This window comes from Ambystoma mexicanum, chromosome 11 (genome assembly GCF_040938575.1).
Source record: "Ambystoma mexicanum isolate Mex_15411 chromosome 11, UKY_AmexF1_1, whole genome shotgun sequence".
Lineage (NCBI taxonomy): Eukaryota > Metazoa > Chordata > Amphibia > Caudata > Ambystomatidae > Ambystoma > Ambystoma mexicanum.
This window is the reverse complement of record NC_090934.1, coordinates 81,978,240-82,005,872: the sequence shown is the minus strand read 5'-3', so window position 1 is coordinate 82,005,872 and position 27,633 is coordinate 81,978,240. Positions and strand designations below refer to the sequence as shown.

The 27,633-nt window shown below is 51.7% G+C and overlaps 1 protein-coding gene across 1 annotated transcript in view; it reads left to right on the top strand.

Annotated features, from left to right (window-relative positions):
* Nucleotides 1-26,953, top strand: part of LOC138503083 (platelet-activating factor receptor-like) — a 100,926-nt gene extending 73,973 nt beyond the window's left edge. Inside the window, exon 2 of the mRNA XM_069622575.1 lies at nucleotides 25,261-26,953. Within this exon, the coding sequence (XP_069478676.1) occupies nucleotides 25,265-26,287 (1,023 nt within the window). The 5' untranslated portion in view covers nucleotides 25,261-25,264 and the 3' untranslated portion in view covers nucleotides 26,288-26,953. The remainder of the gene's footprint in view (nucleotides 1-25,260) is intronic.
* Nucleotides 26,954-27,633: the final 680 nt, after the last annotated feature.

The following is a 27,633-nucleotide window of genomic DNA, read 5'->3' as shown; positions in this document are numbered from 1 at the left end:
GGTCAGGAGCTGCTGCTCTGTGAGGTTTTGCCTGACAATCCTCGATGGTCTGGGGCTGCTCTGGGAGGGTTTGTCTGTCATCCCTGATGGTCTGTGGCTACTCTGTGAGGTTTTGTCTGTCATCCCTGAAGGTCTGGGGCTGCTCTGTGAGGTTTTTTCTGTCAATCCCTGATGGTCTGGGGCTGCTCTGTGAGTTTTTGACTTCATCCCCGATGGTCTGGGGCTGCTCTGTGAGGTTTTGTCTGTCATCCCTGATAGTCTGGGGCTGCTGCTCTGTGAGGGTGTCTCAGTCATCCCCGATGGTCTGGGGCTTCTCTTTGAGGTTTTGTCTGTCATCCCTGATGGTCTGGGATGTTCTGTGAGGTTTTGTCTGTCATCCCTGATGGTCTGGCGCTGCTGCTCTGTGACGTTTTGTCTGGCAATCCTCGATGGTCTGGGGCTGCTCTGGCAGGATTTGTCTGTCATCCCTGATGGTCTGGGGCTGCTCTGTGAGGGTTTGACTGCCATCCCTGATGGTCTTGGGCTGCTCTGTGAGGTTATGTCTGACAATCCTCGATGGTCTGGGGCTGCTCTGTGAGGTTTTGTCCGTCATCTCTGATGGTCTGGGGCTGCCCTGTGAGGGTTGTTTTTCTGTCATCCCTGATGGTCTGGGGCTGCTCTGTGAGGTTTTGTCTGTCATCCCTGATGGTCTGGGGCTGCTCTGTGATGTTTTGTGTGTCATCCCTGATGGTCTGGCGCTGCTGCTCTGTGAGGTTTTGTCTGTCATCCCTGATGGTCTGGGGCTGCTCTGTGATGTTTTGTCTGTCATCCCTGATGGTCTGACGCTGCTGCTCTGTGAATTTATGTCTAACAATCCTCGATGGTCAGGGGCTGCTCTGTGAGGTTTTGTCTGTCATCCCTGATGGTCTGGGGCTGCTCTGTGATGTTTTGTCTGTCATCCCCGATGGTCTGCCGCTGCTGCTCTGTGAAGCTATGTCTAACAATCCTCGATGGTCTGGGGCTGCTCTGTGAGGGTTTGTCTGTCATCTCTGATGGTCTGGGACTGCTCCGTGAGGGTTTGTCTGTCAATCCCCAACGGTCTGGGGCTACTCTGTGAGGTTTTTTTCTGTCATCTCTGATGGTCTGGGGCTGCTCCAGGAGGTTTTGTCTGTCATCTCTGATGGTCTAGGGCTGCTCTGGGAGGTTTTGTCTGTCATCCCTGATGGTCTGGGGCTGCTCTGTGAGGTTTTGTCTGTCATCCCTGATGGTCTGGGTCTGCTCTATGAGGTTTTGTCTGTCATCCCTGGTGGTCTGGGGCTGCTCTGTGAGGCTGTGTTTGTCAACCCTGATGGTCTGGGGCTGCTCAGTGAGGTTTTGCCTGTCATTCCTGATGGTCTGCCACTGCTGCTCTGTGAGGCTATGTCTAACAATCCTCGATGGTCAGGGGCTGCTCTGTGAGGTTTTGTCTGTCATCCCTGATGGTCTGGGGCTGCTCTGTGATGTTTTGTCTGTCATCCCTAATGGTCTGCCGCTGCTGCTCTGTGAGGCTATGTCTAACAATCCTCGATGGTCTGGGGCTGCTCTGTGAGGGTTTGTCTGTTATCTCTGATGGTCTGGGACTGCTCAGTGAGGGTTTGTCTGTCAATCCCCAACGGTCTTGGGCTACTCTGTGAGGTTTTTTCTGTCATCTCTGATGGTCTGGGGCTGCTCCGGGAGTTTTGTCTGTCATCTCTGATGGTCTGGGGCTGCTCTGGGAGGTTCTGTCTGTCATCCCTGATGGTCTGGTGCTGCTCTGTGAGGTTTTGTCTGTCATCCCTGATGGTCTGGGTCTGCTCTATGAGGTTTTGTCTGTCATCCCTGGTGGTTTGGGGCTTCTCTGTGAGGCCGTGTTTGTCAACCCTGATGGTCTGGGGCTGCTCTTTGAGGGGGTGTCTGTCAATGATGGTCTGGGGATGCTCTGTGAGAGTTTGTCTGTAATCCCTGATGGTCTGGGGCTGCTCTGTGAGGTTTTGTCTGTCATCCCTGATGGTCTGTCGCTGTTGCTCTATGAGGTTTTGTCTGACAATCCTCGATGGTCTGGGGCTGCTCTGTGAGGTTTTGTCTGTCATCCCTGATGGTCTGGGGCTCCTCTGTGAGGTTTTGTCTGACAATCCTCGATGGTCTGGGGCTGCTCTGTGAGGTTTTGAATGTCATCCCTGATGGTCTACGGCTGCTCTGAGAGGGTTTGTCTGTTTTCCCATGATTGTCTGGGGCTGCTCTGTGAGGTTTTCTCTGTCACCCCTGATGGTCTGGGGCTGCTCTGTGAGGGTTTGACTGCCATTCCTGATGGTCTGGGGCTGCTCTGTGAGGTTTTGTCTGTCATCCCTGATGGTCTGGGGCTGCTCTGTGAGGTTTTGTCTGTCATCCCTGATGGTCTGTAGCTGCTCTATGAGGGTTTGACTGCCATTCCTGATGGTCTGGGGCTGCTCTGTGAGGTTTTGTCTGTCATCCCTGATGGTCTGGGGCTGCTCTGTGAGGGTTTGACTGCCATTCCTGATGGTCTGGGCTGCTCTGTGAGGTTTTGTCTGTCATCCCTGATGGTCTGGGGCTGCTCTGTGAGGTTTTGTCTGTCATCCCTGATGGTCTGTAGCTGCTCTATGAGGGTTTGACTGCCATTCCTGATGGTCTGGGGCTGCTCTGTGAGGTTTTGTCTGACAGTCCCCGATTGTCTGGGGCTGCTCTGTGAGGTTTTGTCTGTCATCCCTGATGGTCTGGGGCAGCTCTGTGAGGGTTTGCCTGTCATCTCTGATGGGATGGTCTGGGGCTGCTCTGTGAGGGTTTGTATGCCATCCCTGATGGTCTGGGGCTGCTCTGTGAGGTTTTGTCTGTCACCGCTGATGGTCTAGGGCTGCTCTCTGAGGGTTTTGTCTATCATCCCTGATGGTCTGGGGCTGCTGCTCTGTGAGGTTTTGTCTGACAATCCTCGATGGTCTGGGGCTGCTCTGTGAGGTTTTGTATTTCATCCCTGATAGTCTGGGGCTGCTCTGTGAGGGTTTGTCTGCCATCCCTGATGGTCTGGGGCTGCTCTGTGAGGTTTTGGCTGACAATCCTCGATGGTCTGGGGCTACTCTGGGAGGGTTTGTCTGTCATCCCTGATGGTCTGGGGCTGCTCTGTGAGGTTTTGTCTGTCGTCCCTGATGGTCTGTAGCTGCTCTATGAGGGTTTGACTGCCATTCCTGATGGTCTGGGGCTGCTCTGTGAGGTTTTGTCTGACAGTCCCCGATTGTCTGGGGCTGCTCTGTGAGGTTTTGTCTGTCATCCCTGATGGTCTGGGGCAGCTCTGTGAGGGTTTGCCTGTCATCTCTGATGGGATGGTCTGGGGCTGCTCTGTGAGGGTTTGTATGCCATCCCTGATGGTCTGGGGCTGCTCTGTGAGGTTTTGTCTGTCACCGCTGATGGTCTAGGGCTGCTCTCTGAGGGTTTTGTCTATCATCCCTGATGGTCTGGGGCTGCTGCTCTGTGAGGTTTCGTCTGACAATCCTCGATGGTCTGGGGCTGCTCTGTGAGGTTTTGTATTTCATCCCTGATAGTCTGGGGCTGCTCTGTGAGGGTTTGGCTGTCATCCCTGATGGTCTGGGGCTGCTCTGTGAGGTTATGTGTCATCCCTAATGGTCTGGGGCTGCTCTGTGAGGGGTTGTCTGTCATCCTTGATGGTCTGGAGCTGCTCTGTGAGGGTTTGTCTGTCATCCCTGCTGGTCTGGGGCTGCTCTGTGAGGGTTTGTCTGTCATCCCTAATGGTCTGGGGCTGCTCTGTGAGGGGTTGTCTGTCATCCCTGATGGTCTGGGGCTGCTCTGTGAGGGTTTGTCTGTCATCCCTGATGGTCTGGGGCTGCTCTGTGAGGGTTTGGCTGTCATCCCTGCTGGTCTGGGGCTGCTCTGTGAGGGTTTGTCTGTCAACATTTTAACCTCACCCTTCTTTGGTGTCGCTGCCTGATCATGAGGGCTCAGGTTGAGTTCCCCACAGCCTGTGTCTCTGAGCTCTTTGCATAGCCTGCATAGCAAACTCTGCACTGTTGGCGGTGTCTGGTTTGTCCTCGGTGTTGCCAGGGGAAGTGAAAGAGTTCCCCACTTCCTGTCATGGTGAGTTTCTCTTGCGGGTTCCCTTAAGGGGTCCGATGCGGGCTGCTTCCTGGCCCTCGGACTTGCTTGGCGAGGCAGCTGTCCTTCCAGTCTTTAATAAAAGGGCATTATTATTAAGCAGATGCCTTCCGGAACGGAAATCTTGACTGGCCCTGGGGCTACCGGTCTGCTAGGAATAGTGGGGAATGGGCGGGTATGGGGGCGGGCAGGCGAATCTTTCTGGAGCCAGGGTGCCTCAAAGGACGAATGGCTTTATGGAGTTACCTTTGAGTGCCCTTTGCCCCACGGCGGGGGCTAAGCGGGTGTGACTGAGGGATCTTCCCTCGCTCTCCATCGACCCAGCATCCTCTAGCTTGTGGAGGTATCCAGCTTCCTCGTTCTCCCCCCTTTGCACCCCACGAGAAGCCCCCATAACCAAACAAGGCATATTGTCCCACTCCCCATACGGCGCAAATCCCTTTTCCTTCTCCCAGAGGAGCTCTTCATGATTAAATAGTTATAATTTTGATCAACCTATTGTCGACCATTTTATTTCTGTTACAGTAGCCCCACCCTATGTCACCCCCCAATGCCCATTAAGACGTCCAATCCACAGGTCCTTACTCCACTAATGGGGGACAAGAACAGGTAGTGTGAGGAGATTGGGGTGCACTGACAGATAGTGGGAGCGCCTGGGAATGTGAATGGACCATGTTAGGTGCGTGGGGCACATGTACAGGCAGTATGAGTAGCCTGGGCAGAGGCGTTGCTGGGGGGGGGGGGGGCTAAGCGGGCTATAGCCCCTGATCTTTTGGTTGTAGCCCCGGTTAGAATCTCAGGAGCTACAACCAAAAGGCTAGTAGTGTCATAATCGCGTGCATGGGGTTGGGCGCGTGTCTGATGTGCGTGCAGGTGATTGTGACGTGAATGGGTCTGCAGCGCTATACTGGGAGTGACAGCTGGAGCTTGAGTGAGAGAGGTAGCTGCAGGGGTGTGGGGAGCCGGTGTATTTTCCTGTCGTCCCTTCGTGTCTCGTGTAACCTGGTGTGATAACTGAACTTCAACAATAAACGTAAATACATAAGTACCTGAGCGGCAATACCTTATTTACGTCAGCTAGCTAGCCCCGAGTCTCGACAGTCCCGACATCAGCGTAGCCCCGGGTTTTTTCCAGACCTAGCAACACCCCTGAGCCTGGGTACATGGTGTAGAGGCAGTGTGAGTAGCCTGTATACATGGATGTGCTGTGTGAGGGGCGTGGGGCCCATGTACAGGCAGTGTGAGCAGCCTGGGTAGCTGGATGTGCTGTGTGAGGGGCGTGGGGCCCATGTACAGGCAGTGTGAGCAGCCTGGGTAGCGGGATGTGCTGTGTGAGGGGCGTGGGGCCCACGTACAGGCAGTGTGAGCAGCCTGGGTAGCTCGATGTGCTGTGTGAGGGGCGTGGGGCCCATGTACAGGCAGTGTGAGCAGCCTGGGTAGCTGGATGTGCTGTGTGAGGGGCGTGGGGCCCATGTACAGGCAGTGTGAGCAGCCTGGGTGCTGCGTGGGCCCATGTACAGGCAGTGTGAGCAGCCTGGGTAGCTGGATGTGCTGTGTGAGGGGCGTGGGGCCCATGTACAGGCAGTGTGAGCAGCCTGGGTAGCGGGATGTGCTGTGTGAGGGGCGTGGGGCCCACGTACAGGCAGTGTGAGCAGCCTGGGTAGCTCGATGTGCTGTGTGAGGGGCGTGGGGCCCATGTACAGGCAGTGTGAGCAGCCTGGGTAGCTGGATGTGCTGTGTGAGGGGCGTGGGGCCCATGTACAGGCAGTGTGAGCAGCCTGGGTGCTGCGTGGGCCCATGTACAGGCAGTGTGAGCAGCCTGGGTAGCTGGATGTGCTGTGTGAGGGGCGTGGGTCACAAGGATAGACAGTGTGTGGGGTCTGGCGTATAACGACGGACAATGTAAGGAGCCTGGGGAACATGTGCAGTTAATGGGAGGAGATTGAGGTAGCTGGACGGACAACACGAGTAGCTTTTAGGCCTGGACAGATAGTGTAATGAGATTCAGGTACCTGAACAGACAGTGTGAGAATATTGGTGTACCTGGAGAGACAGTGTGAGGAAGTCGAGGTACCTAGACAGACAGTGTGAGAATATTGGTGTACATGGAGAGACAGTGTGAGGAGGTCGAGGTACCTAGACAGACAGTGTCAGGAGATTGGCGTACTTGCACAGACAGTGTGAGAAACTTGAGGTACCTGGACAGACAGTGTGAGGAGATTGGTGTGCCTGGAGAGACTGTGTGTGGAGCTCGAGGTACCTGGACAAACATTGTGGGAGGAGATTGGCTTACCTGGAGAGACAGTGTGAGAAGCTTGCGGTACCTGTGCAGGCAGTGTGACTAAATTTGCTTACCTGGAGAGACAGTGTGAGGAGATTGGTGTACCTGGAGAGACAGTGTGAGAAGTTTGAGGTACCTGTATAGGCAGTGTGAGGAGATTGGCTTACCTGGAGAGACAGTGTGAGGAGATTGATGTGCCTGGAGAGACAGTGTGAGAAGCTCGAGGTTCCTGTACAGGCAGTGTGAAGAATTTGCTTACCCGGAGAGACAGTGTGAGGAGCTCGAGGTACCTGGAGAGACTGTTTGAGAAGGTTGAGGTACCTGGACAGGCAGTGTGAGGAGATTGGTGTACCTGGACAGGCAGTGTGAGGAGCTTGGTGTACCCAGACAGCGTGAGAAGCTTGAAGTACCTGGACGGTCAGTATGAGGAGATTGGTGTACCTGGGCAGGCAGTGTGAGGAGATTGGTGTACCTGGGGAGGCAGTGTGAGGAGATTGGTGTACCTGGACAGGCAGTGTGAGGAGATTGGTGTACCTGGAGAGACAGTGTGAGGAGATTGGTGTGCCTGGACAGACAGTGTGGGGAGATTGGTGTACCTGGACAGGCAGTGTGAGGAGATCTGTGTACCTAGAGAGACAGTGTGAGGAGATTGGTGTGCCTGGGCAGACAGTGTGAGGAGATTGGTGTACCTGGACAGGCAGTGTGAGGTGATTGGTGTACCTGGACAGTGTGAGAAGCTTGAAGTACCTGAACAAGCAGTGTGAGGAGATTGGTGTACCTGGGCAGGCAGTGTGGGGAGATTAGTGTACCTGGGCAGGCAGTGTGAGGGGATTTGTGTACCCAGACAGTGTGAGAAGCTTGAAGTACCTGGACGGGCAGTGTGAGGAGCTTGGTGTACCTGGGCAGGCAGTGCGAAGAGATTGATGTGCCTGGACAGACAGTGTGAGGAGATTGGTGTACCTGGACATGCAGCGTGAGGAGATTGGTGTACCTGGACAGGCAGTGTGATGAGATTGGTGTACCTGGAGAGACAGTGTGATGAGCTAGAGGTACCTGCAGAGACAGTATGATGAGCTCAAGGTACCTAGACAGATAGTGTGAGGAGATTGGTGTACCTGGATAGACAGTGTGATGAGCTAGAGGTACCTGCAGAGACAGTATGATGAGCTCAAGGTACCTAGAAAGATAGCGTGAGGAGATTGGTGTACTTGGGAGACAGTGTGAGAAGCTTGCGGTACCTTTACAGGTATTGGGAGGAGCTTGAGGTACCTTGAGAGACATTGTGAGGAGTTTGAGGTACCGGGAGAGACAGTGTGAGGAGATTGGTGTACCTGGAGAGACAGTTTGAGAAGCTTGTGGTACCTGTACAGTCAGTGCGAGGTGCTTGAGGTACCTGAGAGACACTGTGAGGTGCTTGAGGTACCTGGAGAGACAGTGTGAGGAGATTGGTGTACCTGGAGAGACAGTGTGAGAAGATTGGTGTACCTGGAGAGACAGTGTGAGAAGTTTGAGGTACTTGTATAGGCAGTGTGAGGAAATTGGCTTACCTGGAGAGACAGTGTGAGGAGCTTGAGGTACCCGGAGAGACAGTGTGAGGAGGTCAGGTACCTGGACATATAGTGTGAGGAGATTGGTGTACCTGGATAGGCAGTGTGAGGAGAGTGGTGTACCCAGACAGTGTGAGACGCTTGAAGTACCTGGACAGGCAGTGTGAGGAGATTGGTGTACCTGGACAGACAGTATGAGAATATTCGTGTTCCTGGAGAGACAGTGTGAGGAGCTAGAGGTACCTGGAGAGACAGTGTGATGAGCTCATGGTACTTAGACAGATAGTGTGAGGAGATTGGTGTACCTGGAGAGACAGTGTGAGAAGCTTGCGGTACCTGTACAGGCAGTGTGAGGAAATTTGCTTACCTGGAGAGACAGTGTAAGGAGATTGAGGTACCTGGAGAGACAGTGTGAGAAGGTTGAGGTACCTGGACAGGCAGTGTGAGCAGATTGGTGTACCTGGACAGGCAGTGTGAGGAGATTGGTGTACCTGGGCAGGCAGTGTGAGGAGTGTGGTGTACCTGGAGAGACAGTGTGAGGAGTTTGGTGTACCTGGACAGGCAGTGTGAGGAGATTGGTGTACCTGGAGAGACAGTGTGAGGAGATTGGTGTACCTGGAGAGACAGTGTGGGGAGATTGGTGTACCTGGACAGGCAGTGTGAGGAGATTTGTGTACCTAGAGAGACTGTGAGGAGATTGATGTGCCTGGACAGACAGTGTGAGGAGATTGGTGTTCCTGGACAGGCAGTGTGAGGAGATTGGTGTATCTGGAGAGACAGTGTGAGGAGACTGGTGTACCTGGACAGGCAGTGTGAGGAGATTGGTGCACCCGGAGAGACAGTGTGAGGAGATTGGCATACCTGGACAGGCAGTGTGAGAAGATTGGTGTAGCTGGACAGACAGTGTGAGGAGATTGGTGTACCTGGACAGGCATTGTGAGGATATTGGTGTACCTGGACAGTTTGAGAAGCTTGAAGTACCTGGACAAGCAGTGTGAAGTGATTGGTGTACCTGGACAGGCAGTGTAAGGAGATTGGTGTGCCTGGGCAGACAGTGTGAGGAGATTGGTGTTCCTGGACAGGCAGTGTGAAGAGATTGGTGTACCTGGACAGGCAGTGTGAGGAGATTGGTGTACCTAGGCAGGCAGTGTGAGGAGATTTGTGTACCCAGGCAGTGTGAGAAGCTTGAAGTACCTGGACAGGCAGTGTGAGGAGATTGGTGTACCTGGGCAGGCAGTGTGAGGAGAGTGGTATACCTGGGGAGAATATGTGAGGAGATTGGTGTGCCTGGACAGGCAGTGCAAAGAGATTGATGTACCTGGAGAGACAGTGTGAGGAGATTGGTGTGCCTGGACAGACAATGTGAGGAGATTGGTGTACCTGGACATGCAGTGTGAGGAGATTGGTGTATCTGGAGAGACAGTGTGAGGAGACTGGTGTACCTGGACAGGCAGTGTGATGGGATTGGTGTACCTGGAAAGACAGTGTGAGGAGATTGGCTTACCTGGAGAGACAGTGTAAGGAGATTGATGTACCTGGAGAGACAGTGTGAGAAGCTTGAGGTACCTGTACAGGCAGTGTGAAGAAATTGGCTTACCTGGAGAAACAGTATGAGAAGGTCGAGGTACCTGATAAGGCAGTGTGAGGAGATTGGTGTACCTGAGCAGGCAGTGTGAGGAGATTTGTGTACCCAGACAGTGTCAGAAGCTTGAAGTACCTGTACGGGCAGTGTGAGGAGATTGGTGTACCTGGGCAGGCAGTGTGTGGAGAATGGTATACCTGGGGAGACTGTGTGAGGAGATTGGTGTACGTGGACAGGCAGTGCAAAGAGATTGATGTACCTGAAGAGACAGTGTGAGGAGATTGGTGTACCTGGACAGGCAGTGCGAGGAGATTGGTATACCTGGAGAGACAGTGTGAGGAGATAGGTGTGCCTGGACAGACAGTGTGAGGAGATTGGTGTACCTGGACAGGCAGTGTGAGGAGATTGGTGTATCTGGAGAGACAGTGTGAGGAGACGGGTGTACCCGAACAGGCAGTGTGATGAGATTGGTGTACCTGGAGAGACAGTGTGATGAGCTCAAGGTACCTAGACAGAAAGTGTGAGGAGATTGGTGTACTTGGAGAGACAGTGTGTCGAGCTAGAGGTACCTGGAGAGGCAGTGTGATGAGCTCAAATTACCTAGAAAGATAGTATGAGGAGATTGGTGTACCTGGGAGACAGTGTGAGAAGCTTGCAGTACCTGTACAGGCAGTGTGAGATGCTTGAGGTACCTGGAGAGACATTGTGAGGAGTTTGAGGTACCGGGAGAGACTGTGTGAGGAGATTGATGTGCCTGGAGAGACAGTGTGAGGAGCCTGGGGTACCTGAGAGACAGTGTGAGGAGCTTGAGATACCTGGAGAGACAGTGTGAAGAGATTGGTGTACCTGGAGAGACAGTGCGAGCAGATTGGTGTACCTGGAGAGACAGTGTGAGAAGTTTGAGGTACCTGTATAGGCAGTGTGAGGAAATTGGCTTACCTGGAGAGACAGTGTGAGGAGCTTGAGGTACCCGGAGAGACAGTGTGAGGAGGTCAGGGTACCTGGACATTCAGTGTGAGGAGATTGGTGTACCTGGACAGGCAGTGTGAGGAGAGTGGTGTACATGGACAGGCAGTGTTAGGAGAGTGGTGTACCTGGGGAGACAGTATGAGAAGATTAGTGTTCCTGAAGAGACAGTGTGACGAGCTAGAGGTACCTGGAGAGACAGGTTGATGAGCTCAAGGTACCTAGACAGATAGTGTGAGGAGATTGGTGTACCCGGAGAGACAGTGTGAGAAGCTTGCGGTACCTGTACAGGCAGTGTGAGGAAATGTGCTTACCTGGAGAGACAGTGTGAGGAGATTGGTGTACCTGGAGAGACAGTGTCTGAAGCTTGGTTTACCTGGAGAGACAGTGTGAGAAGCTTGAGGTACCTGTATAGGCTGTGTGAAGAGATTGGCTTACCTGGAGAGACAATGTGAGGAGATTGATGTACCTGGAGAGACAGTGTGAGAAGCCAGAGGTACCTGTACAGGCAGTGTGAGGACATTTGCTTACCTGGAGAGATAGTGTGAGGAGCTCAAGGTGTCTGGAGAGACAGTGTGAGAAGGTTGAGGTACCTGGACAGGCAGTGTGAGGAGATTGGTGTACCTGGAGAGACAATGTGAGGAGATTGATGTACCTGGAGAGACAGTGTGAGAAGCCAGAGGTACCTGTACAGGCAGTGTGAGGACATTTGCTTACCTGGAGAGATAGTGTGAGGAGCTCAAGGTACCTGGAGAGACAGTGTGAGAATGTTGAGGTACCTGGACAGGCAGTGTGAGGGGATTGGTGTACCTGGGTAGGCAGTGTGAGGGGAGTGGTGTACCTGGGGAGACAGTGTGAGGAGATTGGTGTACCTGGACAGGCAGTGTAAGGAGATTGTTGTACCTGGAGGGACAGTGTGAGGAGATTGGTGTGCCTGGACAGACAATGTGGGGAGATTGGTGTACCTGGACAGGCAGTGTGAGGAGATTTGTGTACCTGGAGAGACAGTGTGAGGAGATTGGTGTGGCTGGACAGACAGTGTGATGAGATTGGTGTACCTGGACAGGCAGTGTGAGGAGATTGTTGTACCTGGACAGTGTGAGAAGCTTGAAGTACCTGAACAAGCAATGTGATGAGATTGGTGTACCTGGAGAGACAGTGTGATGAGCTCAAGGTACCTAGACAGAAAGTGTGAGGAGATTGGTGTACTTGGAGAGACAGTGTGTCGAGCTAGAGGTACCTGGAGAGGCAGTGTGATGAGCTCAAATTACCTAGAAAGATAGTATGAGGAGATTGGTGTACCTGGGAGACAGTGTGAGAAGCTTGCAGTACCTGTACAGGCAGTGTGAGATGATTGAGGTACCTGGAGAGACATTGTGAGGAGTTTGAGGTACCGGGAGAGACTGTGTGAGGAGATTGATGTGCCTGGAGAGACAGTGTGAGGAGCCTGGGGTACCTGAGAGACAGTGTGAGGAGCTTGAGATACCTGGAGAGACAGTGTGAAGAGATTGGTGTACCTGGAGAGACAGTGCAAGCAGATTGGTGTACCTGGAGAGACAGTGTGAGAAGTTTGAGGTACCTGTATAGGCAGTGTGAGGAAATTGGCTTACCTGGAGAGACAGTGTGAGGAGCTTGAGGTACCCGGAGAGACAGTGTGAGGAGGTCAGGGTACCTGGACATTCACTGTGAGGAGATTGGTGTACCTGGACAGGCAGTGTGAGGAGAGTGGTGTACATGGACAGGCAGTGTTAGGAGAGTGGTGTACCTGGGGAGACAGTATGAGAAGATTAGTGTTCCTGAAGAGACAGTGTGACGAGCTAGAGGTACCTGGAGAGACAGGTTGATGAGCTCAAGGTACCTAGACAGATAGTGTGAGGAGATTGGTGTACCCGGAGAGACAGTGTGAGAAGCTTGCGGTACCTGTACAGGCAGTGTGAGGAAATGTGCTTACCTGGAGAGACAGTGTGAGGAGATTGGTGTACCTAGGCAGGCAGTGTGAGGAGATTTGTGTACCCAGGCAGTGTGAGAAGCTTGAAGTACCTGGACAGGCAGTGTGAGGAGATTGGTGTACCTGGGCAGGCAGTGTGAGGAGAGTGGTATACCTGGGGAGAATATGTGAGGAGATTGGTGTGCCTGGACAGGCAGTGTGAGGAGATTGGTGTACCTAGGCAGGCAGTGTGAGGAGATTTGTGTACCCAGGCAGTGTGAGAAGCTTGAAGTACCTGGACAGGCAGTGTGAGGAGATTGGTGTACCTGGGCAGGCAGTGTGAGGAGAGTGGTATACCTGGGGAGAATATGTGAGGAGATTGGTGTGCCTGGACAGGCAGTGCAAAGAGATTGATGTACCTGGAGAGACAGTGTGAGGAGATTGGTGTGCCTGGACAGACAGTGTGAGGAGATTGGTGTACCTGGACATGCAGTGTGAGGAGATTGGTGTATCTGGAGAGACAGTGTGAGGAGACTGGTGTACCTGGACAGGCAGTGTGATGGGATTGGTGTACCTGGAAAGACAGTGTGAGGAGATTGGCTTACCTGGAGAGACAGTGTAAGGAGATTGATATACCTGGAGAGACAGTGTGAGAAGCTTGAGGTACCTGTACAGGCAGTGTGAAGAAATTGGCTTACCTGGAGAAACAGTATGAGAAGGTCGAGGTACTTGATAAGGCAGTGTGAGGAGATTGGTGTACCTGAGCAGGCAGTGTGAGGAGATTTGTGTACCCAGACAGTGTCAGAAGCTTGAAGTACCTGTACGGGCAGTGTGAGGAGATTGGTGTACCTGGGCAGGTAGTGTGTGGAGAATGGTATACCTGGGGAGACTGTGTGAGGAGATTGGTGTACGTGGACAGGCAGTGCAAAGAGATTGATGTACCTGAAGAGACAGTGTGAGGAGATTGGTGTACCTGGACAGGCAGTGCGAGGAGATTGGTATACCTGGAGAGACAGTGTGAGGAGATAGGTGTGCCTGGACAGACAGTGTGAGGAGATTGGTGTACCTGGACAGGCAGTGTGAGGAGATTGGTGTATCTGGAGAGACAGTGTGAGGAGACGGGTGTACCCGAACAGGCAGTGTGATGAGATTGGTGTACCTGGAGAGACAGTGTGATGAGCTCAAGGTACCTAGACAGAAAGTGTGAGGAGATTGGTGTACTTGGAGAGACAGTGTGTCGAGCTAGAGGTACCTGGAGAGGCAGTGTGATGAGCTCAAATTACCTAGAAAGATAGTATGAGGAGATTGGTGTACCTGGGAGACAGTGTGAGAAGCTTGCAGTACCTGTACAGGCAGTGTGAGATGCTTGAGGTACCTGGAGAGACATTGTGAGGAGTTTGAGGTACCGGGAGAGACTGTGTGAGGAGATTGATGTGCCTGGAGAGACAGTGTGAGGAGCCTGGGGTACCTGAGAGACAGTGTGAGGAGCTTGAGATACCTGGAGAGACAGTGTGAAGAGATTGGTGTACCTGGAGAGACAGTGCGAGCAGATTGGTGTACCTGGAGAGACAGTGTGAGAAGTTTGAGGTACCTGTATAGGCAGTGTGAGGAAATTGGCTTACCTGGAGAGACAGTGTGAGGAGCTTGAGGTACCCGGAGAGACAGTGTGAGGAGGTCAGGGTACCTGGACATTCAGTGTGAGGAGATTGGTGTACCTGGACAGGCAGTGTGAGGAGAGTGGTGTACATGGACAGGCAGTGTTAGGAGAGTGGTGTACCTGGGGAGACAGTATGAGAAGATTAGTGTTCCTGAAGAGACAGTGTGACGAGCTAGAGGTACCTGGAGAGACAGGTTGATGAGCTCAAGGTACCTAGACAGATAGTGTGAGGAGATTGGTGTACCCGGAGAGACAGTGTGAGAAGCTTGCGGTACCTGTACAGGCAGTGTGAGGAAATGTGCTTACCTGGAGAGACAGTGTGAGGCGATTGGTGTACCTGGAGAGACAGTGTCTGAAGCTTGGTGTACCTGGAGAGACAGTGTGAGAAGCTTGAGGTACCTGTATAGGCTGTGTGAAGAGATTGGCTTACCTGGAGAGACAATGTGAGGAGATTGATGTACCTGGAGAGACAGTGTGAGAAGCCAGAGGTACCTGTACAGGCAGTGTGAGGACATTTGCTTACCTGGAGAGATAGTGTGAGGAGCTCAAGGTATCTGGAGAGACAGTGTGAGAAGGTTGAGGTACCTGGACAGGCAGTGTGAGGAGATTGGTGTACCTGGAGAGACAATGTGAGGAGATTGATGTACCTGGAGAGACAGTGTGAGAAGCCAGAGGTACCTGTACAGGCAGTGTGAGGACATTTGCTTACCTGGAGAGATAGTGTGAGGAGCTCAAGGTACCTGGAGAGACAGTGTGAGAATGTTGAGGTACCTGGACAGGCAGTGTGAGGGGATTGGTGTACCTGGGTAGGCAGTGTGAGGGGAGTGGTGTACCTGGGGAGACAGTGTGAGGAGATTGGTGTACCTGGACAGGCAGTGTAAGGAGATTGTTGTACCTGGAGGGACAGTGTGAGGAGATTGGTGTGCCTGGACAGACAATGTGGGGAGATTGGTGTACCTGGACAGGCAGTGTGAGGAGATTTGTGTACCTGGAGAGACAGTGTGAGGAGATTGGTGTGGCTGGACAGACAGTGTGATGAGATTGGTGTACCTGGACAGGCAGTGTGAGGAGATTGTTGTACCTGGACAGTGTGAGAAGCTTGCAGTACCTGTACAGGCAGTGTGAGATGATTGAGGTACCTGGAGAGACATTGTGAGGAGTTTGAGGTACCGGGAGAGACTGTGTGAGGAGATTGATGTGCCTGGAGAGACAGTGTGAGGAGCCTGGGGTACCTGAGAGACAGTGTGAGGAGCTTGAGATACCTGGAGAGACAGTGTGAAGAGATTGGTGTACCTGGAGAGACTGTGCAAGCAGATTGGTGTACCTGGAGAGACAGTGTGAGAAGTTTGAGGTACCTGTATAGGCAGTGTGAGGAAATTGGCTTACCTGGCGAGACAGTGTGAGGAGCTCGAGGTACCCGGAGAGACTGTGTGAGGAGATTGATGTGCCTGGAGAGACAGTGTGAGGAGCCTGGGGTACCTGAGAGACAGTGTGAGGAGCTTGAGATACCTGGAGAGACAGTTTGAAGAGATTGGTGTACCTGGAGAGACTGTGCAAGCAGATTGGTGTACCTGGAGAGACACTGTGAGGAGATTGGTGTACCTGGACAGGCAGTGTGAGGAGAGTGGTGTACATGGACAGGCAGTGTTAGGAGAGTGGTGTACCTGGGGAGACAGTATGAGAAGATTAGTGTTCCTGAAGAGACAGTGTGACGAGCTAGAGGTACCTGGAGAGACAGGTTGATGAGCTCAAGGTACCTAGACTGATAGTGTGAGGAGATTGGTGTACCCGGAGAGACAGTGTGAGAAGCTTACGGTACCTGTACAGGCAGTGTGAGGAAATGTGCTTACCTGGAGAGACAGTGTGAGGAGATTGGTGTACCTGGAGAGACAGTGTGAGAAGCTTGGTGTACCTGGAGAGACAGTGTGAGAAGCTTGAGGTACCTGTATAGGCTGTGTGAAGAGATTGGCTTACCTGGAGAGACAATGTGAGGAGATTGATGTACCTGGAGAGACAGTGTGAGAAGCCAGAGGTACCTGTACAGGCAGTGTGAGGACATTTGCTTACCTGGAGAGATAGTGTGAGGAGCTCAAGGTACCTGGAGAGACAGTGTGAGAAGGTTGAGGTACCTGGACAGGCCGTGTGAGGGGATTGGTGTACCTGGGTAGGCAGTGTGAGGGGAGTGGTGTACCTGGGGAGACAGTGTGAGGAGATTGGTGTACCTGGACAGGCAGTGTAAGGAGATTGGTGTACCTGGTGGGACAGTGTGAGGAGATTGGTGTGCCTGGACAGACAGTGTGGGGAGATTGGTGTACCTGGACAGGCAGTGTGAGGAGATTTGTGTACCTGGAGAGACAGTGTGAGGAGATAGGTGTGCCTGGACAGACAGTGTGAGGAGATTGGTGTACCTGGACAGGCAGTGTGAGGAGATTGGTGTATCTGGAGAGACAGTGTGAGGAGACGGGTGTACCCGAACAGGCAGTGTGATGAGATTGGTGTACCTGGAGAGACAGTGTGATGAGCTCAAGGTACCTAGACAGAAAGTGTGAGGAGATTGGTGTACTTGGAGAGACAGTGTGTCGAGCTAGAGGTACCTGGAGAGGCAGTGTGATGAGCTCAAATTACCTAGAAAGATAGTATGAGGAGATTGGTGTACCTGGGAGACAGTGTGAGAAGCTTGCAGTACCTGTACAGGCAGTGTGAGATGCTTGAGGTACCTGGAGAGACATTGTGAGAAGATTAGTGTTCCTGAAGAGACAGTGTGACGAGCTCAAGGTACCTAGACAGATAGTGTGAGGAGATTGGTGTACCCCGAGAGACAGTGTGAGAAGCTTGCGGTACCTGTACAGGCAGTGTGAGGAAATGTGCTTACTTGGAGAGACAGTGTTAGGAGATTGGTGTACGTGGAGAGACAGTGTGAGAAGCTTGAGGTACCTGTATAGGCTGTGTGAGAAGCTTGAGGTACCTGTACAGACAGTGTGAGGAAATGTGCTTACCTGGAAAGACAGCGTGAGAAGGTTGAGGTACCTGGACAGGCAGTGTGAGGAGATTGGTGTACCTTGACAGGCAGTGCGAGGAGATTGGTGTACCTGGAGAGACAGTGTGAGGAGATTGGTGTGCCTGGACAGACAGTGTGGGGAGATTGGTGTACCTGGACAGGCAGTGTGAGGAGGTTTGTGTACCCGGAGAGACAGTGTGAGGAGATTATTGTGGCTGGACAGACAGTGTGATGAGATTGGTGTACCTGGACAGGCAGGGTGAGGAAATGGTTGTACCTGGGCAGTGTGAGGAGCTTGAAGTACCTGAACAAGCAGTCTGAGGAGATTGGTGCACCTGGACAGGCCGCGTGAGGAGACTGGTGTACCTGGACAGGCAGTGTGAGGAGATTGGTGTATCTGGACAGGCAGTGTGAGGGGATTGGTGTACCCAGAGAGACAGTGTGAGGAGATTGGCATACCTGGACAGGCAATGTGAGGAGATTGGTGTACCTGGAGAGACAGTGTGATGAGATTGGCATCCTGGACAGGCAGTGTGAGGAGATTGGTGGATCTGGAGAGACAGTGTGAGGAGACTGGTGGTCCTGGACAGGCAGAGTGAAGAGATTGGTGTACCCGGAGAGACAGTGTGAGGAGATTGGCATACCTGGACAGGCAGTGTGAGAAGATTGGTGTAGCTGGAAAGACAGTGTGAGGAGATTGGTGTACCTGGACAGGCATTGTGAGGAGATTGGTGTGCCTGGACAGGCAGTGTGAAGAGATTGGTGTACCTGGGGAGACAGTGCGAGGAGATTGGTGTACTTGGACAGACAGTGTGAGGAGATTGGTGGACCTGGAGAGATAGTGTGAGGAGATTGGTGGACCTGGAGAGACAGTGTGAGGAGATTGGTGGACCTGGAGAGGCAGTGTGAGGAGATTGGTGGACCTGGAGAGACAGTGTGAGGAGATTGGTGGACCTGGAGAGATAGTGTGAGGAGATTGGTGTACCTGGAGAGATAGTGTAAGGAGATTGGTGGACCTGGAGAGACAGTGTGAGGAGATTGGTGGACCTGGAGAGACAGTGTAAGGAGATTGGTGGACCTGGAGAGACAGTTGGGGAGATTGGTGGACCTGGAGAGATAGTGTGAGGAGATTGGTGGACCTGGAGAGACAGTGTAAGGAGATTGGTGGACCTGGAGAGACAGTGTGAGGAGATTGGTGGACCTGGAGAGACAGTGTAAGGAGATTGGTGGACCTGGAGAGACAGTGTGAGGAGATTGGTGGACCTGGAGAGATAGTGTGAGGAGATTGGTGGACCTGGAGAGACAGTGTAAGGAGATTGGTCGACCTGGAGAGACAGTGTGAGGAGATTGGTGGACCTGGAGAGACAGTGTAAGGAGATTGGTGTGCCTGGACAGGCAGTGTGAAGAGATTGGTGGACCTGGAGAGACAGTGTAAGGAGATTGGTGGACCTGGAGAGACAGTGTGAGGAGATTGGTGGACCTGGAGAGACAGTGTAAGGAGATTGGTGGACCTGGAGAGGCAGTGTGAGGAGATTGGTGGACCTGGAGAGACAGTGTAAGGAGATTGGTGGACCTGGAGAGACAGTGTGAGGAGATTGGTGGACCTGGAGAGACAGTGTAAGGAGATTGGTGTGCCTGGACAGGCAGTGTGAGAAGCTTGAATTGCTGTGTAGAGCTTGAGCATCCACTGCATCCACTCTCCCAGGGCACTGAACCCCAGGGAGCCTATGGACCAGTTTGTTGCTGTCCAGTATCATCAATACCAGGGGTCCCCAGTGAGAGTGAACCCATCTGGAGGGGGGGTCCTCCAAGTGGTGCAGGCGATAGAGATGAGGCGCAGCTACCCGATATTTTTAGTACTCAAGCTACCATGGCTCTGCTGTCTAGGGTCCTGGCTTCAGTAGAAGGGGGGGGCAATAACCATGTGTGTGTGCATGCACAAGATTTGTACAGCACACACCTAGCCGGCTAGCAACGGAAGGCTATTAGTAAATGGGGAGAGGGAAGGAAAAAGTTAAAAAGTGAAAGGAGGGTGATTAAGAGGCTCCCTTGGGTAAGAATAGTGTGATATCTGACCCTCTCAAATGTATTGCCCTTTTAATGAAATGTGTCCCTGCCACGTGTGTAGCCCTTTTAAGATGGGCCATGACAAGCTAATTAAAAGGAGCAATTGCAGGCACGTGCAGCAGAACGGCTGCATATTCCAACCATGGAACATCTGTTGTTTCTGTCTCTCATTCTGGGCATGTAGGCCTACACCGTGTGATCAGGATCCTGCAGCCCTGGCCTGCGGGCCCACGCCGTGGGATCACGGCCTTGCAGATCCCTGCTGGTCTGGGCCCCCAGACCAGCCTGGTGCCTTGGGCCAGCCCAGGCACTCACCATCCAGGATGCCGCCGGCATCCGAGTAGCTCCGGCACCCAGGCTGTGTCCCCACAGCCTCACAGGGTCCTGCCCTGCAACACCTGTAAACCCGAGTGACCCTGGCACACCAAGAGGGTGCTGGGCTCCTTGCACCAGTGAGGCCGGCCGCGCGCCGGGCCCAGAATATATAGGGGTAGGCCCACACAGTGTGATCATGGCCCTGCAGGTCACTGCTGGTCTGGGTACCCCAGACAAGCCTGATGCCCTGGGTGCAGCCCAGGCACCCACCATCCAGGATGCTCCAGCGTCTAGGTTGTTTCCCCACAGCCTCACAGGGCCCTCCCTGCGACACCTATAAGTCTGGGTGACCCCGGCACACCAACATGGTGCTGTGCCCGTGACCGCCTCCAGGGCCATAATAGATAGGGGATGGGATCTGTTATTCAGCATACAGTGCAGTGGTCTTTGGAAACCAGTATTCTCGGTCTTCGTCCTGAAGTGCAGGAGGAAGGGTGGCAGCCTCACTGATAGAGGTCCTTTCTTCTGAAGTCCTGGCGTGTTGCAGGAAAAGGGCCGTTTTCTCTTTCTTGCACTTCTTGGTTTCTAGGTAACGCCTGTTGTTGTTTCCGGTGGAATGCGACCTCCGGGATGGGGAGCCTTACGGCCAGGTATGATGTTGCCTCGGTCGCCAGTGTGTTGTAGGGGATGGAGGCTGTTTTAAAGAGGATGCCGGCCTGCAAGGGGCATGTGCAATTCCTTGACGGTGCAAGTGATCTGGTTAAACCTCTGAGGACCTGCGACGGTGAATGCTGTGGTGTGCTTGACGGCTTCTAGGCGCACCCAGGTAGCTGCTGGCACACCTGCTAGGAGGGAGTGGCCATCATCTGGGTCAAGGGGCTGTTCTGAAATCCGTGCAATAAAGTGTTTGATTCCACAGCAGGGTGATACCTGGTGCCAAGCTCAAAAGAGAGGTCACAGTGAATGGTGGAACTTTGTGATTTCATGTAGGGCGTCAGTTGGGGGTGGGAAATTGCCAGTTCAATTTCTAGACTAGAGCTTGCTTGGTGGCGTTTGCCAGTAGGATGAGCTCCTGGGGATTCAGCCTCAGCGAGACGGCTGATGTACATGAATGGAGATGGTGATGTCGATGACTCAATGGCCGGTCAGGAAACGCTCTGAATCATCTGTGTATTGGTGGATCTTAAAGTCCAACCAGGGAGAAGTTGCCCCAGTAACTCCATGGAGAGGTTGACTATGGCTGTGTAGAGGATGGAACCATGCGGGATGCCACGGGTTGGTCGGTTAGATAGCACATTGAGCTAAGTGCTCGCCCCTGATATCTGTGCGCACTCAGCTGTGGCAAGTTCGAATCCCTGCAGGTTCAACTCAGCCATTAATCCTTCCAAGGTCGATAAATTGAGTACCACTCAGTGGGATATGATATGAGATGAGATGGCATTTATAATGCGCCTATACACAAGTGTTTCAAGGTGCGACGAGGCAAGGAGGGGAATCAGAGGGAAGACACAGACAACAATCCTACTAGGCCAAGTGACATTGAGATTGCACAAGTGCAGGGGGAAAGGGGAGGGGGCAGTGCAGTACATAGGATAACAGTAAAATAAATAAAGACAATAAATAAAAGTGCAGGCAGCTGGTGGCAAGTGCAAGGGTAAGTGCAGACATCAGGTGTCAAGTGCTAGTAGGGGCTGTAGGGATACAGAAACAGTCCCAAGTGCAAGGGTTGCCAGGGGGGGGCAGTGCAGGAGTGCAACTGGTGGGGGTGGACCTGGGCCCTAGATCAGAGGGTAGCCAGGTAACCCGTGCAGTTTCAGATTCCACCAGGAGATCAGCAGGGGAGAGGAGGAGAGAAAGCAGAAGCAAAGAGGAAGGTCTTGAGGTGCGTCCGGAACCGGAGATGGTTCTGCTCAAGTTTCAGAGAGGCAGGGAGGCTGTTCCAGAGGGAGGCCCCAGGATAATATTCTCTTCTGTTATTTCAGCGCCCCGAGACCTATGGGCGTGTAGCGCTGTATAAGAAATACATTATTATTATTATTGCAGGTCAGCATTGGGAGCTCTTAGTTCTATTTGTGACTTACGAGGTGGACCACATCAGGACCATGCCGCCGAGCCCCATGCGATTGGCTAGGATGGGTGATCTTCTTGTGTGGTGGTCAGAAGGCCATTTTTTCAATTATCTTGCCCATGAAAGGTGTTTTGGGGCTACACTGGCTAGGCCATCTCGGTCGCCTTTGGATGGTTTCTGCAAGGGGACCATTTGGCCACTCTTAAAAATGTAGTGGAATGCGCCTTGACTGAGGGAGGCACTGTGGGTGTAGAGGACTGGTATGAGTGCTGCTCCTACAGTGGATTTGTTGATAATGGCGGGGAGAGTGTCATCTTCACTGGTAGGAATGTGCTTTGAGGGATGTAGGGGTGCTGGGCAGTTCTTCCCGGGTGATGATCCTGAACTCACTGCACCTTGAGGTCCCTCATAGAGGGATACGGGCGAGTTCTATGTTATGATTGGAAAAGTCTGATGGTGTCTATTATGTCTGTGAAGTGCTTTTTGACGCTGTTGCATTCAGTTGTGAGTTCTGTGGCTGGATTGAGAGGTTGAACACCTTGGACTGCACCGCTGGAAAGATGCAGCAAACATGTTGCTTTATACTGACTTGTTCACCAATCTTTATCCTGCATAAGGCCATCAATGTGGACAGGACCCTGTAATGTGTTGCCTGAAAGGAGGCCCTTTGCCTAGGAGGATTAGGGTGCCACAAAGACCCCCTGTTTCCTGTGCATGGAACCTTGCATCATACTTGTTTTGGCTTCGCTGGTTAGAGAAACCGGAAAGAATCTGCGGCAGGGATGAAGTATCGGTTATAGGTCAAATGTTCGAAAACAAAAGTCTCGAATGCCTTTTTTTCGACAGTAAAAGGTTCGAAAAAAAGGATAGAATTTTTTTTTTTTAGGGGTGATCCCCCTAACCCCCCGTTTTGCTTTTATAAAAAAGTTTTTTATACATGCAAACCAAAGAAATATATAAATAAATAAATAAAATAAAAAATGTGATCCTATTTTTCGGTCCTTTTACTGTTGATCAAAAGGTCATTCGATCCCTTTGATTCAAACATTTGACCGGACACCTGAAGTATCTTCTGAAACTGACCTCTTGGTGCGGCTTCAGAACCTGTGAGCAGTGACCGGTGGGGTCGCGGGGCATTTTCATTTTGGCCTGTGGCTGTGTGGAGAGTTTGGGGCTTATGGGAGAAAGAAGTGTAGATCTGTGGGGGAAATGTCTTGACTACCTGACAAACACCTGGCACCCCCTCCCCCGAATGACACGGCCTAACAGGCAAAAATCCCAGCAGGCCACTGGGCACAGCAGTGAGGTTTGAGGGTCTCTCAGACTTCCAACCAACATACAAAGGAAGGTAAAATGGGTCCATGCGGTCCTCAAATTTCAAGAAGCCATCTCTCTGACCCAAAACTTCTTGCCTCATTAACCTCTAACATGTAGCGTATGGTGATGAGTAGAGTTTCCACACTGCACTCCTTTCCCTCCCTCATCTGCTAACTTGATGATGCTTGTTTCTTTTCATTGGGCACAATGTATCTATTTGACAGAGAGAGAGAGAGAGAGGGATAGGTAGATAGAGAGAGAGAGAGACAGAGAGAGAGAGAGAAAGAGAGAGAAAGAGAGAGAGAGGGATAGGTAGAGAGAGAGAGAGATAGAGAGAGGGATATGTAGAGAGAGATAGAGAGAGATAGGTAGAGAGAGAGAGAGAGAGAGAGAGAGAGACAGAGAGAGAGAGAGAGAGAGAGAGATAGATAGAGAGAGGGATAGGTAGAGAGGGAGAAAGAGAGAGAGAGGGATAGGGAGAGAGAGAGAGAGATAGAGAGAGAGAGAGAGAGAGAGAGGGATAGGTAGAGAGAGAGAAAGAGAGAGAGAGAGATAGGTAGAGAGAGAGAGAGAGGGATAGGTAGAGAGAGAGGGATAGGTAGAGAGAGAGAGAGGGATAGGTAGAGAGAGAGAGAGAGAGGGATAGGTAGAGAGAGAGAGAGATAGAGAGAGAGAGAGAGAGAGAGAGAGACAGAGACAGAGAGAGACAGAGAGGGATAGGGGAAGGGAGAGAAACAGAGAGAGAGAGAGCAAGTGAGAGAGTAATGGAAAGAGAGAGAGCAAGCGAGAGAGAACGACAGTGACAATGCGGGCTAGTGAAATGGGACCTGTCACAAGAGTCCATTAGTCGGAGTGCAGGGCTGCTGGATGGTTTGCCTTGTAAGGCGTCCTTCTAATTCCCCTTGACTAACTGACTCCCATCTTAGACTTCCTACCACCTTACGCTACACATACAATTCCCCCACCGATGGCAGCCACAGACGTAGCCATTAGCACATCAACACTAATCAAGCCATGAGTACGCTCTATCACACTCTCCCAGATCAGACCAAAAGTGATGAAGTCTATCTGATCTGTGGCTCTTCCCTATGGATAACAAACTCTCAAGTCTCTCCGCCAAACTCATAGAAAGCAGATTGTCAAACAGGAACCAGGCACATCCAGCCAGCACCCATCAACGCTATAGGTTTTGCATCTGCCTCTCCCATGGTCCCACTAAAGACCCCCCTCGTACTTACAGAGCCACCTGCAGGGAGTCCACCATAAGTGGCAGAGGGTCGCTATACAAGAACTCTTAATGACATTATATATTTAAAAAAAAAAAGATAATTATGTGTATTATAAGGGTATTTATTGAACGTAGACCTAGGTTCCAGAAGCAACAGAGCACTTTACAATCACAGGGGGAAGAACAAGGGAGTGGGGAGCTAAGAACAGGGGTGGGGCAAGGTGCCAACTTGCCAGGGATCTAAGAGCAACCAGTAGAGGAAATAGAGTTACACGGCTACACTTCATTCCCTGCTATTGATTGGACCTCTGTGTTGCCATATATGGTCATGGCTTCTCCTGGCCTTTGAACAACGAGGGCTGCGGAGCCAACACATGTCTGATTGGCTACCCGAATGTTACCTGGATTTCCGTAAGGAATCCACATCTTTAGTGAAAGTGTGAAGACAGCGATCTCCAGTGATTGGGTTGCCCCCCCAAAATTAGAATGGATGTTCTGAATGGGTTTGCCCTGAGTAAGAGCAGACAAATCCTGGCTACCCAACTTCAACAAATGTTGGAACCTCCTGAAAATTCGATTACAGAAAAATGAAATGAATAAAAGAAAGTGAATAAGATACTAATTATGCTGATTAATCTAAAGGGCTGTTATCCTGATAAGGAGCTCCATCGCCAAATGTTATGCAATCCCTCAGGGACCTCCCATGTTCATCTTCTAATGTTATAAATTCCCTAAACGATGCTAAATTACATCAACACCAAATAGCTTTGTGAGTGGACATCAATAAGGGTATATCATTGCAGAATTGGTTCCGTGAAGCATTGGGGCTCATACATATGTCTCGGGGGGATAGCTCAGGGGCAACATGCTCGCCGTGGAAGCAAGACGACACGGAGCAACACAGGTTTGATCCCCGGGTCCGCGCCTAGAAACCTCTGGGTATTCATAACCTATCATATCATATCTAAGGGTCTGGCTCCTCGTGGGTTTTGCGACCACCAACAAAAAGAGCCCCTCAGCAGATACCATCAATGTCCTGAGTGGGAACTAACCTATAGCACAGGTTATTTGACCGTGTTCGTTCTCCGTCGAGGGCCTCCTGTACTTCTGAATACATACATACATAATAGCAAATCCAAAAGTATATTTCTCAATGACCATTGATTTCTTTTTTCTTCTTTCCTCTTACAGAAAGATGAACAGCTCCGACGGACAAAATGGCACCGGCAGTGAGGTGGAACCATGCGACGTTGGCGACCCAACGCAGTTCTTCTTTTTGCCAATGGTGTACTCCATGGTCCTTTGTGTTGGCCTTCCAGGAAACGCCATTGCCTTGGTGGTGTTCTTCCACAACGGGAAGATTAAGAAAGCCATACGGATATATCTGATCAACCTGACAATTTCAGACATTCTCTTCAACCTCACCTTGCCGCTTTGGATCTATTACTACTTCCGAGGAGGCGACTGGCCCGCGTTAAATGGCTCGGTGGTGTCGGAGATCTTGTGCAGGTTGTCTGGAGCCACGTACTACTTGGCCACGTACAGTGCCATCACCTTCATGACCCTGATTAGCATCAACAGGTATTACACCATTGAAATGTCCAAGTCAAGGCTGCTCTTGAACACGCGGCAGGGGGCACTAGCCATCAGCCTCGCAACATGGCTTGTGTGGCTCTGTTGTGCCCTTCCATCCCTGTTGGAGCAGCAGAGCTTCCAAAACAATCTCTCGGTGACCAAGTGTTTTGAGCAATACTCCGACAGCGAAGGCTATTGCTATGCGACCATCGTCTACACTGTTGCGTCTTTCTTGATTGTGTTGGCGTCCTACATCTCAATTATTAAGTCCCTATCTTCACCGCAGAGCCGCTCCCGCAGTGCCCACCGCAGGTTAGCCAAAGCCATGGTCCTTGGTATGCTACTTGTGTTTCTAATCTGTATTGCTCCGTACCATCTCACCATTGCGGCTTGGCTGGTCAATCGTCCTTCCTCGCCAGTTTGCAGGTCACCTTCTACTTTGGATGTCATGCACAGGATCAATGTTGCTTTACTAAGTCTCAACAGTTGCATTGACCCTGTGATCTACTGCTTCTCTGTCAAACGTTTCCGGACAGATCTGCTGAAAATGTGGCGCAAGATTCTCCGCTGGCTCCCGCTACAAGACCATGTCCTGGAGGTTCAAGAGTCTCATATCAAGTCATCATCCTTTACTTCCACCTAGAGGCTCTAAGAGGAAGAGAAGGACTCTGGAAAGAACATTCCATCCTGATTTGACCACATTGACTTGAGCCTAGGGTGGAGGCCCAATTTGGAATTCAGTGATTGGATTGGGAGTTAAAACGTGCTGGGAGAGGTGAGCCAAGTCCATGTCGGTAAATGGAAGAAAATCCCACCTCTCCGGCATTAGAGTTTTGACTGAAGCAGCTTCAGCTCTTGGATTTTGTGAAATGGACATGATGGGCTGAAGACTCTTTGTGTATATGAATGGTTGCGCAAGAGACAGGACCATAACCTGGACTATTTCATCAGATGGCTTCACTTTTGTAGACTTGTGATAGCGGACAGCCCTTGAATGTAACTCCAAATGTCTGTCTCTTCGGCCTCCCATGTGGATTGGCTCACACTGGACAATCCAAGACAGCCTTGAGAACAAATCTCTTCAGGGACATGCCACAGTGTCCCTTTTGTTGACCTAAAATCTTCTGGTTGTTTTGGGGTATCATAATGTTTACTGTACCTAGGGACAGGGCTGCTTTTCTATGACAACATCCTTCCATAATAAACAGCTGTCGACTTTTGGTCTTCGATCAACTCAAGCTGATAAGACTTAGATGGAGGTTGGTGTGCAGATATATTGCTTTATGTTCTGTAGTTTGTTGGAAAGGGAAGAACATGAGCACAGCCTTGGTGTCCCCTTTAGCCACAGCCTGAACTGAGCGCCCACGTAGACTTCACTGAGAGGGCGCATTTTCTTATTTGTTGAGACTCAGGAGCTCATTTTGCTCTCAGACGTAATTTGACGTCGGGGACCTGGCTCGTTTGCACTGAGGCATAGCCTGGTCTCCACTGCTACATTCTCCTCATTTGCAATGTGGGGTGCAAATGTAAAGGGCAAAAGGCAGCGTTCAAGCGTGTACTCTGCTTTTTCCCTGTCATATTTGCTCTCTGCAGTACATGCTGGCATGCCAGGCAGCGTTTACTTTTCATTGTGAGTGCCGCCAGCTATGCACGCATGGTAAGAGGTGTTCACAATTGAAATTAAGCCCTCCCTGACATGCAGTGTTCTTAAATACAATTACGCCCTGCCCGACATGCGAGCTTGTCAAGGAGGGTTTAATTGTAACTGTACACGCTCACTGCCATGCTCGCATTGGCAGGGAATGTGTATAATGGCTCACTATGGAGTCTGTCTATTTTACGCTGATGCCTAAACCTGGCGGAATCCATAAGGTTCTCCAGCATGTGCACTGCCATGAAAATCCATATGGGCACAGATGCTGGAGCAATTTTATGGCGGAGGGGAAGAGAGCAGCAGAAATGCAAGTTGCGTACCTCGCCTCCACTCCG